Raw genomic sequence first — 17,538 nt, 5'->3', positions numbered from 1 at the left:
TTTTTACTTTTTGGGACATTTGAGACAGGGTCTCACTCTCCCACCCAGACTGGAGTGAAGTGGTGCCATCTCAGCTCACTGCAGCCTTGATCTCCCGGCCTCAAACCATCCTCCCACTTCAGCCTCCCTGGTAGCTGGGACTACAGGTGTGTGTTACCATGCCCAGCTAATTTTTCTTTTTTTCTTTTTTTTTTTTTTTTTTTTTGGAGAGATGGAGTTTCACCATGTTGCCCCCAGGCTGGTCTCAAACTTCTGGACTCAAGCAATCTGCCTGTCTCAGCTTCCAAAGTGCTGGGATTACAGCTGTGAGCCATTGTGCCCAGCCACATTTAACTCTTCTGAAGTGTACGGTTCAGTAGTATAAACTATATTCACGTGTTATGTAAAACACCTCTAGAACTTGTTCAGTAGTGTCAACTATATTCAGATGTTATGCAAAACATCTCTAGAACTTTTTTGTCTTGCAAAACCGAAATTCCATGCCTCCATTTTCTATTTCTTTTCTTTTCTTTTTTTTTTTTTTTGGACTTTAAGTTCTGGGTACATACGCAGAACATGCAGGGTTGTTGCATAGGTATACACGTGCCACGGTGGTTGGCTGCATCCATTACCCCATCATCTACATTAAGTATGTCTCCTAATGTTATCCCTCCCGTGGCCTTCCCATTCCCACAACAGACCTGTGTGTGAGTGGAATCATACAATATTTAGGTCTGTTTGTGACTGGCTTATTTTACTTAGTATAATATCCTCAAGTTTCATCCATATTGTAGCAAGTGAGAGGATTTCAAAAGGAAAAAAAAATTTAAGATTTCTTAAAAGTTACTTTAAAAGGATAGTCACAAACACAGAATGCTTTCAGGCAACTTAAATTTATAAAACAAATGTGGAGAAAGTTGATGGGACTGAAAATAACAAGAAAATGCACTGCTCGCTTATTATTTTTAAAATTCAAATTTATTCAAAATACTGGCCTCACCAAGAAAAAAGGCAGCAACAAAAATCACATCCATAGCCCTTAGACTACAAGTTTTCAACACTGTTACTAACATATTTGGGAAGGGATTTCCTTCAAAATAAAAAAGAGAGAAACAAAAGAGAAAATATTATATGTTTTGCATCATATTTTTTAAATTTAACCTTTTGTTTTGAAATAATTATCAAATCACATAGAGTTGTAAACAAATAATACCAAGAGATTCCAGGTGTCTTTTATACCCATGTGTCTTTTATCTCTCCCTGATAACATCTTGAAAAACTATTTACAAATATCACAACCAGGACATGGATATAATCCACTGATCTTACTCACATTTTCTCAGTTTTGCATGTACTCTGTGTGTGTGTGTTTGTGTGCATATGTACACAAATGGATTTAGTTCCATGCAATTTTATCACATGTTGAATAGTCAATTTAAAAGTAGAGTTTATAGATCAAATGTATCTATTATCAAGGTGCTACTGTTTTTATAAATCTTAGTAGCAAAGTGCAAGGTGCTACTGTTTTTATAAATCTTAGTAGCAAAGTGTTATTAATTTATATGAAAAATATGCATACATTATAAAAAGAAGAGCACATCTTATTCTTCTACCAGATCATTGCTTTAAACTATTTATTCAAGCTACATACACCCTTTAACATGTTTTCATTATTTTCATAATTATAGAATGACATATGTATGCCTATTTTCCCCCAAATAATTTCTTTCCTTTAATATTGAGAATCAGGCTGCTTTTTATTGTATCATTATTACCAGAGAAGTAGGGCACATTTTAAGAATCTTACTGTATCTGCAGGCAATAATTGAGGGAAAACAATTCTGTTAATTTGAAAATTCACTATTTCACTTAGAACTTTTATATGCACTAGTCTCAGAAAGATTATTGGTCATTTGCATTAAGGACAATAAGACTCTCTATTTAGTTACATAACTAAATCATAGCAAATAAAATGAGTTTAAATATTTGCAAAGCAAATTACTGAACCCATAGGTTCACGATTATATTTTATACCACTTTAAAGATTTTTTATTTTCTTATATGCCTTCATAATTTTTCTAATTTTCAGAGTCTTCACTTCTTACAAAAAGAATGCCTCATTCTCCCAAATCCTCCTTAATCTCTTATCTAAGAAGAGATTCAAACAGATTTTTCCAAGTTAGAGGATCCTTTCTCTTCACACACACACAAAAATCTTTCTTCTTCACACAAAGAAAATGTAGTAGCACGATGAGAACAACATAACTCTCATCAGATTGAAGTAACTTCTTTACATAAATAAGTGAAGGAGACTTTTCTTCTTCATAGGGAGACCAAAGATATTCACAAACAGCTTTACCCATAATAGCATGGCCTCGTAGTTCTCTTTCATTTCAACAGAGACAGTTTAGTTTCTTAATTTACAGATTATGATCTGAAGTCAAATGATAGCTATTGTAAACATATTTGAATCATTTTCTAAGGCAAATTTAATCAAGATAATTCTCATGTACTAATTTATTCAATACCTACATTAGTAATAATAAAAAGCAAATTTCAATAACTATAAAGATAACAACTACAATAATAATAATTAATTCTTATATAGCAGTTACGAATATGCCACAATGTTTTCTAAATGTTTCAAATACAAATACTAATTTAATACTAGCAGCCACCCTAGGAGGTAGATACTATTGTATTTCTCATTTTACAAATAGTTAAACTGAGGCACAAAATGTTAAAGGATTTGTCCAAGGTCACATGTTTATCAAGTTTTAGAGCCTGGCTCCATCCCCGGCATCTGGCTCCAGAATCTAAGCACTTAATCCCAATGCACATGCACTCCCCTGAATTACAATGACACATACAAATGGAAAAGCCCTGTTCCTTTCCTTCAGGATATTTATAGGCTCATCGGAGAGAAATGACAAACACCTATAGTACAAGACAGAAAGAGATTGGGATAATTAAGACATACACTTAGAGGATTTCTGAGTTATTTATAGAATAGGATTTTTTACATGTAGTTGGAAAAGGTGGCAACATTTGTGATGTGTTTCAGAGTTAATAGTGTGTTGACAGGATGGAAGAAAGAGAAAACAGGAGGCCTGGCTGCAGACAAGGAGAAGAGGTTCTAGGAAAGGTGCCTGGGTCCCTTAAAGTGAGAACAAGTAAAGGAAACAGCTCCTCCTTTATCATATGGGGAGCCCTTTCTGAAGATATGGGAAAAAATTCTAATATAAGTCTCTTGGTTATGGATAATACTTATCAAAATTTATGTTACAGAGATATTATTTGGTTTAACCTAATTTTTATGGAAGACACATGTATATTGTTAAAAAGTTAAGCGATCCTTTGAATTTACAACGCAAATCCAGAGTTGGGATCAAATGCTAACTTTTGACTTTTTCATAATTTTTAAAACATTATTTTGATTTTTAAAAATATTGAATTAAAATACTATGTTTTTATTACCATATCCCTAATAAATTGCCTGTGCTGTTTCTTCATCTTTCAGTTGTAGTCATTTTCTATTGATTAGGTCACTTTCCTTCCCTATCCAATCACATGTGTATCTTGTCCTTCACTCTCCATACTTCATATGGGGCACATAACAATTTTTAATATAGATATGAAACTGAATATATATATATATATATTCATTGTTTGTATTCTTCACTAACTGCTTCTCCAGATTCATTGGGTTTTCTATCGATTTCATTTTCTGAACACCCCCTTTCTTTTCCCTTCTGAGCTGCTGGATTCTGTATTGGTTGCCCTTTATGTTCCTGTTTGCACCATGTCTTCTCTTTCTTGGTTTTCTCTCTGCTTGGTAATAACAAATTTGTTAATAGTTCTCTGAGAAATGAGCTTGAGAGATAATTTTTTGTTGTTTCTTTTTCTTTTATTATTTTTTATTATACTTTAAGTTCTGGGGTACATGTGCAGATCTTGCAGGATTGTTACATAGGTATACACATGCCATGGTGGTTTGCTGCCTCCATCCCCCTGTCACCTATCTTAGACATTTCTCCTAATGTTATCCCTCCCCAATCTCCCCTCCCCCTTCTATCCCTCCCCTACCTCCCCACCCCCCACAGACCCCAGTGTAGATGTTCCCCTCCCTGTGTCCATGAGTTCTCATTGTTTGTTTGAGAGATAATCCTTTGAGGTATAGCAATGACCTTATTTCCTCCTAACACTTCATTGATATCTTGTTTAGCTAGCTCTAGAATTCTAGCTTTGAAACCATTTTAATCATATTTTAAAATGACTATTCCATTACTTTTTGTACTTCCAGTTTTCATTGAGAAGTCTATAGACATGCTGCTTTTTGAGCTTTTTATCACTGTCCTCCCAGGTGGCATCTAACATATTCTCTGCCTCAAGGCTCTAAAATTTCACAGTGGTATGCTTCCTATGGGTCTAATTTTATCTGATTTAGCTTTTATAGAATAAGCCCTTTGAATTTGGAAACTCAAGCACTTTATCTGTTGCATTTTGTGGAAATTTTCTTGAATTATTTTGTTGATAATTTTTTCTTTCTGTTTCTCTGCTCACTCATTCTAGAAATACTGTTATTTGCGTATTTGATCCCCTGAACTGATCCTGTAATTCTTTAAATTTTTCCCATATATTTTCCATTTCTTTTTGCTTAACTTTCTAGGAGATTTTATTAACTTTGTTTTCCAACTCTTCTTTTGTATTTAAAAATTTCTGTTATATTTTAATTTGGTGCATTTTATCTTTTGGTTGTTGTACATGTTTACTTGATATGTGTGATTATGTGTGGATAGATAGATATAATAAAACATATATAAACATGGATAAAAACAGATATAGCTGTGGTCTGGTTTTATGATTTCAGTATCTTCCTTCACTTTTCTGATGATAGTAATTCAATATACATTTATGTCTTCTACCTGAATATTCTCTATTTCTTTAGAGATGGCTTCTATCCTTGATAATCTGCTCAAGACTGACCATAAGATGTCAAATCTGATGAGAAACTCTGAAAAAGTGACTTAGTTTTGTCTACTATGACAAGGGTATCCCTTAATTCAGAGATGATAGAAATAAATATTGTTAATATTACTTTTTTTTTGCTCAGAGAGTATCAGTTGTCTGGCTGCATAATCTGATTGATTATTTTCATCCTACCCACTTTCATTCCTCTTTCTGGAGGTTCCAGTAAGGGTTTTTAGGTTCAATTCAAGTTTATTCTTGGTTTTTCCCATTGCAAGTCTACAATTCAGCTTCTACAATTTGCTAAATCTCTTATCACTTATCTGTGTATAGTCAACTTCCACAATTATAGTGTTCTTCACTTCTTTTTTTCCCTATCTTTTTGTGTATACCTTTAAATAATTACTGTCCTCATAGATTTCAATAAATAGTAAATGTGGAAATTACTGTTAAATCTACCATTTTTATTCAAAAGTTGACTTGAACTTTTTATCTACCTTCCAAAGGATTTTTTTCTTTTCTTGAGCATTCCAGGTAAATTTTATCTGCATACAGTGAGACCACTTAATATAGATACTATACTCCTTTTATTTCAATAACAGTTTCTTAAATTGTATCTTTAAATATGTCTTGTTTTTTTTTTTTTTTCAGTCACTCTAAGTATGTTTTTGGCTCTTGTTAGCCTACCCGTCCTATCAGCATGATTTCTTTCTCATTTGTCATTAACTTTTTATTTCTATTTCATTTTCTACAGCTTTCCTAATTTCTACCCTTCTATCCCTTAATAATAGCTATCCACAGTGCCTATTTTTTATTCTGAATTTATTTTCATACCTGATATAGTTTATTTTTTAATTATTTCTTTATTTCTTAGTTCTTTGAGCTGACGTTTCATCTTATCATCACATCCTTGATATCTTTTATTTCTGCCTTGTTGTTTATGAAGATAGAGACAAATGCTTCATATGTTTTTAAAAACAATTGCTTAATGTTTTTCTCAATTTCATGACTTTTTTTTTCTGGGGGAAAATGTAGTAGTAGTTTTTTCATCTAATCTTTTTTTTTTTTTTTTTTTTGAAACTTTGTGTCAGTGTTACACTATTTTTCTGTTTTAGATAAGTGATTCATCTCTGAAAAAAAATACATTTTTCCTGGACAAGCTATTCACCATAGATTTATTTTGGCCGGAGTGTTTGCTATAATTTTTGGCTTGCTGTTTTCCACAAAGAAAAGACATTGATTTTCTCTGCTGCCTCCGATTAAACCAGGGTTTAAGTGTTTAATTCTTTCTGTACCTCTGTCCTTTCTACTTGTCTGAAATAAAATGTTGCCATTAGGGTTTATTCTGCCTGCCCAGCTCACCTGAGTTCCTGAACTTAGAGTTGTAAATATAGAGTAAGTTTTAGGCCCTACATTTTCAGGCAGTGTATTTCCATGGTGCTTTCTGAGATCTACTGCCCGTGAACCCCATGGGCACTGACATTGATCAATTTAGCCTCTTTTTTCCACCTGGTTCCAAATGATCCTGCCTAACCTGAGAAGCCTTTGGAAATTCTAAATGTATTTTGGTGACTAAAGGAATTTTGGTGACTATGTATTATTCCATCTCTTCGTTTTTAAAGCAACAGTTAGCTGTATGTTATTTTTAGCACTCCCTAATGTTGTCTAAATAGCCTCATCAATGTTTAATTTACATTCCACAAAATTCTCTTTCTATATGTATACATTTTACTGGTATTAAGTTTATACAGTTATACAACCATTACCACAATCTAGTTTTATAAACTTTCCATTGCTCCAAAAGTTACCTTGTGCCTGTTTGTAATCAACTCCTAAGTGGTTGTGCGTTTTTGTTGTTGTTGTTCTTAAGATTTTAAAGTTTCTCATTTAAGACTGGGCATAATGCCTCACGCCTGTAATCCTAGCACCTTGGAAGACTGAGGTGGGAGGATCACTTGAGCCAAGGAGTCCAAGACCAGCCTAAGCAATATAATGAGACCCCATCTCAAAAAAAAAAAAATTAAAAGTGAGCCAGGTATGGTGGCATACCCCTGTAGTCCTAGCTACTCAGGAGGCTGAAGTGGGAGAATTGCTTGAGCCCAGGAGCACTGCAGTGAGCAGAGATCATGCCACTGCACTCCAGCCTGGGTGACAAGAGTCATACCCCATCTCAAGAAAACAAGAAACAAAAAGTTTCTCATTTACATAGCTATGATCATTTCAGAAATTAACTTTGCTGTTTTCATTATTAATAATTCTAAGAAGGCTGATGAAAATTTAATGTGGTAGAAGAGTATATAATTCAACATACAACTACCTCTTGGCATTTATTCTTCTTCTGTCAGGTTTTTTATAGAAGATTTTCCTAGAGCCTTTCAGAGAATCTTTCTCAGAGGGTAAGATCATGGGTGATGCACTTGAAGCACTGAGGTTAGTTTGGACACACTACTGTTCATTGCTGCTGTGATTTTGTTGTTGTGAAATGATTTTCCTTTGCAGTGTAATGTTCTGGAGCTTCCATGAAATCAACTGATAATTCTTTAAAGGAGAGGAAACCAGTTTATATTAGAAGTTCTGAATTATTTCAAGCAAATTAATATATTTTTAAAAATAAATTTTAAGTTTTTTCTTAGAACAATTTTGCTACATTCAAAATGTATCATGATCTGTAAAACTGAAAATCATGAGCATTCTATTTTTAATTTTATTTTCATCACTCTCAGTAGATACTTGGTTGAATAACTGTTTCCATGAACTGTAGTTTTCCGAAATCCCCCCAATAATTTGTCTTTCTCATAGTAAGGCACCTAAATGGCATGTTAGATACATTGAAATACTGAGAATATGTGGCCCAATTTATAATTGTTCCCATGCATTTCCAGGAATAAACAAAGATGAATTAAATAAACTAAAGGGTGTGTATCTCATTCTCTGAAGACTCCGAGCTAAAAAGAACAATCTCAAAAGGAGATTGGCACATCCTTATACTGCTATTTACAGAGCTGTCATTTACTGAGGGCTTTCTATTTGCCAGACACAATGCTAAACACTTTATATAGTTTTTTTTAATTGAATAGTGCTTCAATCTCCATTTAAATATTTGACATTTTCTCATTTTACAGAAAAGCAGACTGAGATTTAGACTGCAGGAAGAGGCTTAGAAATTGTGAAGCGAATATTCAAATCCATACCCTGATTCTACAGCCAAGCTTTTAAACATTCTTCTTTCTATCCTGTATAAATTGGACATCCCTATATGTAAAAGTTGAAAATTTGGATATGTTCTGTGATTCTTACTGACTTATAACATAAATTCAGGATGCTCTCATCATTACTACCTGGAGTATGTATGAATGCACGGCTTTTAAAGATTGTTCCCACCACTGTCTTTTCTCACTTATGATATTTATGCAAAGGAATATGTTTGCAAGATAAGCACCATATAGACATATTGGGCAGAAATGATGATGTAAGTTTACTTAGACATTCCAATACTAAGATATTATTTGTTTTATAACATAATGCCATTTTCATCAAATTGTGCAGGATATATCACTTCAATATCACTAAAGGAGCTGGACAAGCCTGCAATTTAACAGCTTACTCCTGAGCAATTTTTAAAATTTATTCTAGCATTTCTCCTTTTCTTAGTAATATAAAGCATGCCCTAAGAAAGAATAGTTTCAGAGAATCAATACTTTTTAGAGATGGTATAATTAGTACTCTATTACGATCAGAATTTGTTTTACCTTCCTACATAGAAAGAAAAAAATCCATGGGAAATTAGATAATGTAAAATATTGAAGCAATTTTAGGTAAAAAATATTAGTACTACGCAAATGGAGATATATAGCCCACTGCAAATTATGGATAATTTGATTTAACTTTGATCAAAGTTTTATATAAAAGTTGTCATGTGTTTTTCAAAAGAAAAAATTGGATGCAACCAGACTACTGCATCTTAAATCAAGTCAAAAATCTTTCTCAAAGTACCTACTGTTATATTCTTCAAAGTCAAATGGTGCTTATTTATTAATAAAAATGTGTCCAAGTATAGAAAATGGATCAGGAGAAATACCGGGGGTTAAGAATCTACCGTGGTATTAGTCATCTCCCTTTTAAGTCACCTTCTCTGCGAAAATCTTTCTGATTTCTTCCCCTTCTTCTTCTTCTCCCTCTTCTTCTTCTTCCTCTTCCTCTTTTTGTTCTTTCTTTTTCTTCTTTCTTCTTCTTCTCCATCTCCTCCTTCCCCTTCCCCTTCCCCTCTCCTTCTCCCTTTTTCCTTCTTCCTTCTTTCCTTTCTTCTTCCTTTTTTCCTTCCTTCTTCCTTCCTTCTTCATTTATTCTTTTTCTCTCTCTCTCTCTTTCTCTCTCTCCAGGCCCACATATCTACACGCATTTATGAACATACACATCAAAAAAGCATATCTAATTCTATGTGCATATATATGCATACTTTAAAAATAAAGTTCTTAATTAATTGGAGTATAGCAGAAAAATATATCTTAAGCAGCAGTTCAGTGAATGTTCACAAGTTAAATGCCCACACTGACCGCCATCTGGATAAATAAAAGAACATTAACAGCACTCCAGAAGCTTCCCTCTTCTTGATTCTTGATCATTATTCCAACAGCAAACAGTATAGGTTAGCTTTACCTGTTTCTGAATTTCACATAAATGGGATCATACAAAATGTATTATTTTGTTATATGGCTTCTTTCATTTGTTCATGAGGTTCATTCATGTTGTTGCAAGTCATATTTCAAGTATTTAATTGATGTATTGTTTTTCATTACATGAATATGCTACATTTATCTATTCCATTCTTGATGTAAAATTAGGTTATTTTCAGTTTTGGAATATAAATAATGCAGCTATGAAAATTCTTCTATATATATTTAGAGGTGTGTGTGTGTGTATATGTGTCTATATATATAAATATATATATATATGTATTTTATTGGGCATATATCTAAGAGAAAATTACTGAGTCATAGGGAATATGTATGTTCATTTTAGTTGATATGGGTTTTCCAAGTGATAGAACCAAGTTACAGTCTCACTAGCAGTGTATGAGAGTTCCAAATCTTCCACTGCCTTGACAATGCATGGTATTATCTATCTGTTTAGTTTTAGACATTTTGTGGATCCATCATATTATATCATTGCAATTTTAAGTTGCTTTATCTTGATGATGAATAAAGTAGAGAATGTTTTTATATGTCTATCGAGTATTTGCATACCCTTTTGTGAATTATGCATTCAAGTGTTCTTTCCCATTTTTCTGCTAGGTTTGTCTTTCCTTTTATCCTTATTTGTACAAGTTTATTATATATTCTGGGAATTAGTTATTTTTCATAAAATCTTTAAAAATTTTTTCTTCCTGCTCTGTAATTGACCTTTTTATTTTCTTAATGGTGTTTTTGAGGAACAAAGTTAATTTTAACATAATGCAATATATTAGTCTGTTTTTATGGTTAGTGCCTTATGCCCTATTTACAAAATTTTCACCTACCCAAAAGTCATGCGGATATTTTCATGTAAGTTTTAGATACTTTTAAAAGCCTTTTTCTAAAATAAACTTTTATATTTACATCAACAGGTCATCCATTGTAGGATGTAGGGGGTCAGTTTTTACTTTTTTCCCTTGTATGAATATCCAACTGACCTGGCACTTACTACTTAAAAGACCACCATTTCTCCAAACTGTAAGCTCTATTTTATATATCTATTACTTTGCTAAATTTTTTCAAGTCTCTTCTTCCTATGTTTTTCATAAATCCCTTTTCATGCTTCTTGCAGTATGTCTATCAATGATTTTATTTTTTTCTCCCATTTTCCTTAGCTCTGCCAGTATACTATTTATCTTCTTTAAGCTTATTTGTCTATTAATTGAATTATTTTTTGAAGAGGCTGTTTTTTATAATTTGTGTACAATTTTTACCTGCTTCTGAAGAGTATTCTTAAGTTTGCAATATTTCTTTCTCCTTATTCATTAGAATATTTGCAGACATCTAATGCTGCTGCTAGCCTTTTTTCTCCTTTTCCACCTATTTTTCCTCATCCTACCTTTTTTCTTCTTTTTCTTATTCATAATAACTTGAGTGGGTATAATAAAGGCTTCTTAATTAACTGGCAGAGAAGGAAGAATCAGCTGGCAGTTTGAATTTTGTCCTCATAACTACATTTTTTAAAATTTTTGTTTCTGCCTGAACTAGTGAATTTGTTCTAGACTAGCAGAAAGCCTTTTAGTTTCATAAGGATGTAACACATTTCCATTTTGGATATGATACTTTACATCAGGAGTGTAGATCAGTGTAGTTTCTGTTCCACCTTATCTTACCAAGAACTTACTCGATAAAAATGGTAAGTTTGGATGCTACATAAAATTTAAGACTCCTCTGGCAAATAGCTTCGTATTGTCATTCCAAACAACAGGTCATTGGTTTTCCTCCTTAGGGTGAATTGCTCATTTTGGAAGATTCATACAGTATCCATTCTGTGTCACTCCTTCTCTGTAATCTGTTATGGGGTTACGGACATAGTCAATTCTTGTTTTATTCATTGCTGGAGGTTTGTTTGCAATCTTTGAGCCTATGAACCTGACATTTATGCTCTCACTCAATATGGAAATCAAAAAGTTGATTGTATAGAGCTAGAGAGTGGAATGTTGGTTACCAGGGGCCGACAGACTTGGGGAGAAGGGTTGGGGAGGTTTCATCAAATGATACCACATTTCAGTTAGATAGGAGGAATAAAGTCAAGCGATCTAGTGTGACATGATGAGTATAGTTAATAAAAATATATTGTATTCTTTAAAATGCTAAAAAATAGATGATGAATGTTCTTACCACAATAATAACTATGTAAGGTAATGAGTATATCAACTGCCTAGACTTAATCATCCCACTATATATATATGAATATATATATATATGATTGAAGTATACATATATATATATATATATATACACACACACACACATATATACATATACTTCAAAACATGCGGTACCTAAGTACATGTTAAGTATATATAATTTCATCTACCAATTACAAATAATAAAACTATTTTAATGTTTTAAAAATATAAATATTGCAAACCATTTTTACTATGAAAAACAATACCAAAACTTTATTAAATATTTTTATTTGGATGCTTTAGTTTAGTGCTGGTTTTCTTTTAAAATTAATCCTGTTTTCTCCTTTATTTTATTTTATTTTTTACTTTTCAGATGCAACAACTGTTCCATGAAAATTATGAACACAATCGGAAAGGTTACATCCAAGATCTTCACAATAGCAAAATCCATGCAGCCATAACACTTCATCCCAACAAAAAGCCTGCGTACCAATACAGGCTGCATAATTACATGCTCAGCCGCAAAATTTCTGAGCTTCGCTACCGCACCATTCAGCTCCACAGGGAGAGTGCCCTGATGAGCAAGCTCAGTAACACAGCAGTGAGCAAAGAGGACCAGCAGCTAGGAGTAATACCTTCTTTCAACCACTTCCAGCCTCGGGAGAGAAATGAAGTGATAGAATGGGAGTTCCTCACAGGGAAGCTCCTTTACTCAGCAGCTGAGAACCAGTCCCCTCGACAGAGCATCAGTAGCATTTTAAGAACAGCACTGGATGACACCATCCTACAGGTGATGGAGATGATCAATGAGAATGCCAAGAGCAGAGGACGGCTTATTGACTTCAAGGAAATTCAGTATGGCTACCGCAGAGTTAACCCCATGCATGGGGTGGAGTACATTTTGGATTTACTCCTTTTATACAAAAGACACAAGGGAAGGAAATTGACTGTGCCAGTGAGACGTCATGCCTATCTTCAGCAGTTGTTCAGCAAGCCTTTCTTCAGAGAAACTGAAGAGCTAGATGTCAACAGTCTTGTGGAGAGTATTAATAGTGAAACTCAGTCATTCTCATTTATATCTAATTCTTTAAAGATATTATCTTCTTTTCAAGGTGCCAAAGAAATGGGAGGGCACAATGAAAAGAAAATACACATTCTTGTCCCTCTCATTGGAAGGTATGACATTTTCTTGAGATTCATGGAGAATTTTGAAAACATGTGTCTTATCCCAAAGCAGAATGTAAAGTTGGTCATTATCCTTTTCAGTAGGGATTCTGGCCAAGATTCCAGCGAGCATATTGAGCTGATAAAAGGATACCAGAACAAGTACCCCAAAGCAGAAATGACCCTGATCCCAATGAAGGGAGAGTTTTCCAGAGGTCTTGGTCTTGAAATGGCTTCTGCCCAGTTTGACAATGACACTTTGCTGCTATTTTGTGATGTTGACTTGATCTTCAGAGGAGACTTTCTCCAACGATGTAGAGATAATACAATTCAGGGACAACAGGTGTACTATCCCATCATCTTTAGCCAGTATGACCCAAAGGTAGCAAATGGGGGAAATCCTCTCACTGATGATTACTTTGTATTCTCAAAAAAGACTGGATTTTGGAGAGACTATGGATACGGAATCACCTGTATTTACAAAAGTGATCTTCTGGGTGCAGGTGGATTTGATACCTCAATACAAGGCTGGGGACTAGAAGATGTAGATCTCTACAATAAAGTCATTCTATCTGGCTTAAGGCCCTTCAGAAGTCAAGAAGTAGGAGTGGTGCATATTTTCCATCCAGTTCATTGTGATCCTAACTTGGACCCTAAGCAGTATAAGATGTGCTTAGGATCCAAGGCAAGTACTTTTGCCTCAACCATGCAACTGGCTGAACTCTGGTTAGAAAAACATTTGGGTGTCAGGTACAATCGAACTCTCTCCTGACAGTGCAGGCAAAACATTTTGCCTTTTTAAAGGGGAGTTTACCTCATTGTCTGTTGTTATTATTTTTATTTTAATATTGTTATTTTTATTATTATTATTGTTGTAATTTTATTTTGTTGTCCTGGTCTTAAACTACTCTTGGTTGTCTTCCAAAGGGTGTTTGTTGACCTCAAGCAAGAAGAGTCTGCAGTTCACTGATGTTTCAGATTTCTACTGAAGTCAATATGTGTTATTACTTTTATATATCTTTATTTGAGATTGAGTTAAATCATGGCAATCAAATGACTTTTGAAGCTCATTCATCACAAGAGACACCTCTGAAGAGTGTTCTCTTGGGGCTTAAAGATGCAATATAGACTTTTATTTGGTTTCTCAAATTCAATGTGATACAAATATTTACTGGTGAAAGGTACCACAAAAGTGCTTTATGCTTCCTATGGGGAAGGGACTCTGTAACATAAACTTGAGTTTTGTAATTTATACAAGGACTTAAATATATAGACAATAATTTTCTTCATCTTTAGAGTTTTTAAAGTAAATGAACACCTATGATTGTATGTTTATTTTTTAAAAAAAAGTTTTAAAAATTGAGGAGTTTTGTTCCACAAGCAACCGGTACTGGCTACCCTGGTCTTACGACAACTATGAGCTCCTCACAACTGTCTGCTATAAATGCGAATGAACTTTATTTTCTCAAGGAAATATGATTTAATTAAATATTCATGTACATTTTAGAAGCTTTATGAAACAATGTCCTTCATTTGCTGGCAAGAAGATAAAATATGACAGAACCTGTTTATTTATAATAAAACACAGGTATAGCAGTATTCTTTTTCAAAAACACTGAAAAGGTTTTGTTGGTTCCTTTTAGTCATACTTGATATGTTTCTGTTCATATTCACCAAAACATGCTTGCTGAGCAGGCTTGAAAAGTTAACAAGGGATTATGGTATGTTGTTTGTATTATTATACTGGAAACCCTAGCCTTCATAAGTGATTAAAATGAGCAATTTCTTTACTCAATAATTTACAATCTGGGAGAAGCATCCTTCCTCAATCTCTTCAGCTTTGGGATCAAGCTGACCCAAGAACAGTTCGAAAATTGCCTTTAATATGGGTTGGAAGGTATCTCAAAAGTCTCTGAAGAAAATATGAATATAACATCAACTTTACAATTATTAAAAACACTTCAGGAAATCTCATTTAATTTCACATATCATTCTTTCTTTGACCTGGATCAGTGGTGTCCAGTTTCCAGAAAAGTGTAATTGAGGTAAAGAAGTGTTAAGAGAAAGTGAGCATCCATGCAAAGGAGTGTCATTAAGGCATATTTAAAAAATCTTATTTCATAAATAGGTAATACATTTGCATGGTTCCAAAATCAAACAAAATTTTTTAAATGCCTAAAGCTGTTGACCCCACTCCTCATCTACCCATATCTGTCTCCTGACCACACATAACCACTGTTTGGCTTTGTGAGTGTTGTGTACATGACTTTCTAGTTTCTGAAGCACAGATTTTTTTACCCTCTATACACAAAATGTAGTATATTACACATATTGTTCTGCACTTTGATGTTCTGTTTCTACTTAATGAAGAAATAATTTGCATCAAAATTGATTTCAAAGTGATTTGTTGTAAATCGTTGCCATTATTTTTAACTGAATGCCATGAGGCCACGTATTATTTGCCCTGATGATGAGTTCCTTACATGTTGACAACCTGTTTTACTAAAGACATTTTGGGAGCCTTAACAAATAGCACTGCTTAATATTAAGACAAACAGGATGGCAGTCTCCTCAACTATAACTTATAATCTTAATAATGTCAAGTTCATTAGAAAAAAATTAATCACATTTTGAGATGTTAAAATGCTCATATTGACAGGGCCAACAATTCAAACTGATCTCTGCCCTAATATTGTCTCTGGCTTTCACAAACCCTCACTTTAATCGCTTATTTTCCTATATTACAAGACTTAGCTCTCTTGCAGGCTTTATTTTCCTGAACAGTAAATATATTAACATTCAGTAAACATAGTCATTTGGGAAGCGCTATTACCAAATAGTATTAATTATTTTGTTAATGAAGAAAATAAATCAGTGACTGATCTGCAACTCAGACAAATGAAATATGAGGGAGTTTTGCAGAGGTAATAAATGTAAAGCCCTAGTTTAAAACATTCCAAGACTTAGAGCATTAGGAAGCAGCTGCCAGGGGAAGAAATGGCATTCTGTATTATATGATGAAATCATGCCGATGAAACAAGGGAATGCAGAGACTTTGAACTTAATTACACATGTACACACTATACTGTTAGTATAGGCGCATTTAAAATCTATTATATAATTTTGCATTCAGCCTTCATATAATCTTTTTCAGGCAATGCAGTATTACGTGACTGAAAATACAGGGAGAATGATGTTAGTAAAATCGAGTGTTTTTCTATCCATGTGGTATCAATTTCCTAAAGCTTCTACGTTTGAAGGGCAACACACTATATGAATGCAACCAAAAAAAGCACAATATATGGAGGTGCAGTAGTCCATACATTGTGGTGTTACCTTATCTGGATGGCTGTAGATGTTCTGTTTCAATGTCACCCCAAGAATCATTTCATCAGCCTTCAATGTCATCTTATTCATCATCTGCTGTCCACTCAGCACCACACTATGCATTTTATTTTTAAGTTTAATTCTCAGAACAGCTCTCAGAATATCAGTATTACTTTCTTCATTAAACAGATATGGAAGCTGAAGCCACACATGGTTAAGTAACTTGTCCCAGATTCATACAGTTGGCATGCTGTAGAGTTAAGATTTAAGCAAAAGCCTGTCTGAATCTGAAGTGCCTGTTTTTTCACTCTACCACATGGCTTCTCCATTGCTGGAGGGAGATACAAAACAGTGGGGAAACAAAGGGATTCCTGAAACCATGTTCCTATGAGATCCACTATTCAGCTTGCTCCTGCTGAATGCCTTTTCTGTACAGAGCTAAATTTACATGTTTGCTCAGTTAAAGCCTCTTCAGGCTTTAATCTCAGGTGTCTACCACTTTGCTAGATCCTTCTGTGTACCATTGTGTCAGGGAAGGGTAGGGTTTTTCCGTCTACCTGCTCAAACATCGCTGAACTTCAGCCAGGAAAAAACTGTCCAGAATTTCTGATGCCAACAATACTCCTTCTATATCATCTCAGCACCTGAGTGTCGAAACTGTCCACGCTGATGAACACCACCAAATTATTGCTTGACTATTTCTGTCACTTTGCCCATATGGACTTGTTATAAGCAATGTTGCCAATGCTGAAATAGTTATGAATATAGGAGTTGAGTCCATTATGCCTAGTTAATAGATAGGGAACTACAGGAAGGAAACACCCAAATGTGTAGACTGATAGCCCAACCAAGAGAATAAATATTCCCTGGAAAGGTAAGTTATGAAGTTGCTCAGTTTTTAGCATATGAAACCTGGAGGCCATCTCTAGATAGCAGCCCCATGGCTGGGCCTCTCTCATTTCATTTTCAGAGGAGACCTGGAAAGTTCTTTCTTCTAGGAGTAGCAGTCACTAGATGAAGTTCCCTCCTAATGGTTTCAGATTGCTCAGGTGAGAGGCTGTGGGTCTGCCTGCGCTGTTCAACCCTCAGCGAGGACTTCCTTGTCCTGGGGGCTATATTCTAAGGTAGACCTGGATCTAGAAAGAGATTGTTGTCTCTCTTCCTTTTCTCTTCATACACAACAGAAAATATGCCTATGCAGATAAAATATAAATAATCAACAAAATATTCGTAGCTCC

The 17,538-nt window shown here is 34.2% G+C and overlaps 1 protein-coding gene across 1 annotated transcript in view; it reads left to right on the top strand.

Annotated features, from left to right (window-relative positions):
- CHSY3 (chondroitin sulfate synthase 3) overlaps positions 1-14,947 on the top strand; it is a 277,797-nt gene extending 262,850 nt beyond the window's left edge. The window contains exon 3 of the mRNA XM_032261122.1: positions 12,183-14,947. Within this exon, the coding sequence (XP_032117013.1) occupies positions 12,183-13,745 (1,563 nt within the window). The 3' untranslated portion in view covers positions 13,746-14,947. The remainder of the gene's footprint in view (positions 1-12,182) is intronic.
- The last annotated feature ends 2,591 nt before the right edge of the window (positions 14,948-17,538 follow it).

Source organism: Sapajus apella, unplaced genomic scaffold, assembly GCF_009761245.1.
Source record: "Sapajus apella isolate SASKATOON/1434 unplaced genomic scaffold, GSC_monkey_1.0 scaffold1, whole genome shotgun sequence".
Lineage (NCBI taxonomy): Eukaryota > Metazoa > Chordata > Mammalia > Primates > Cebidae > Sapajus > Sapajus apella.
Note: the sequence above shows the minus strand (reverse complement) of the source record. Positions and strands in the feature narration are given on the sequence as shown.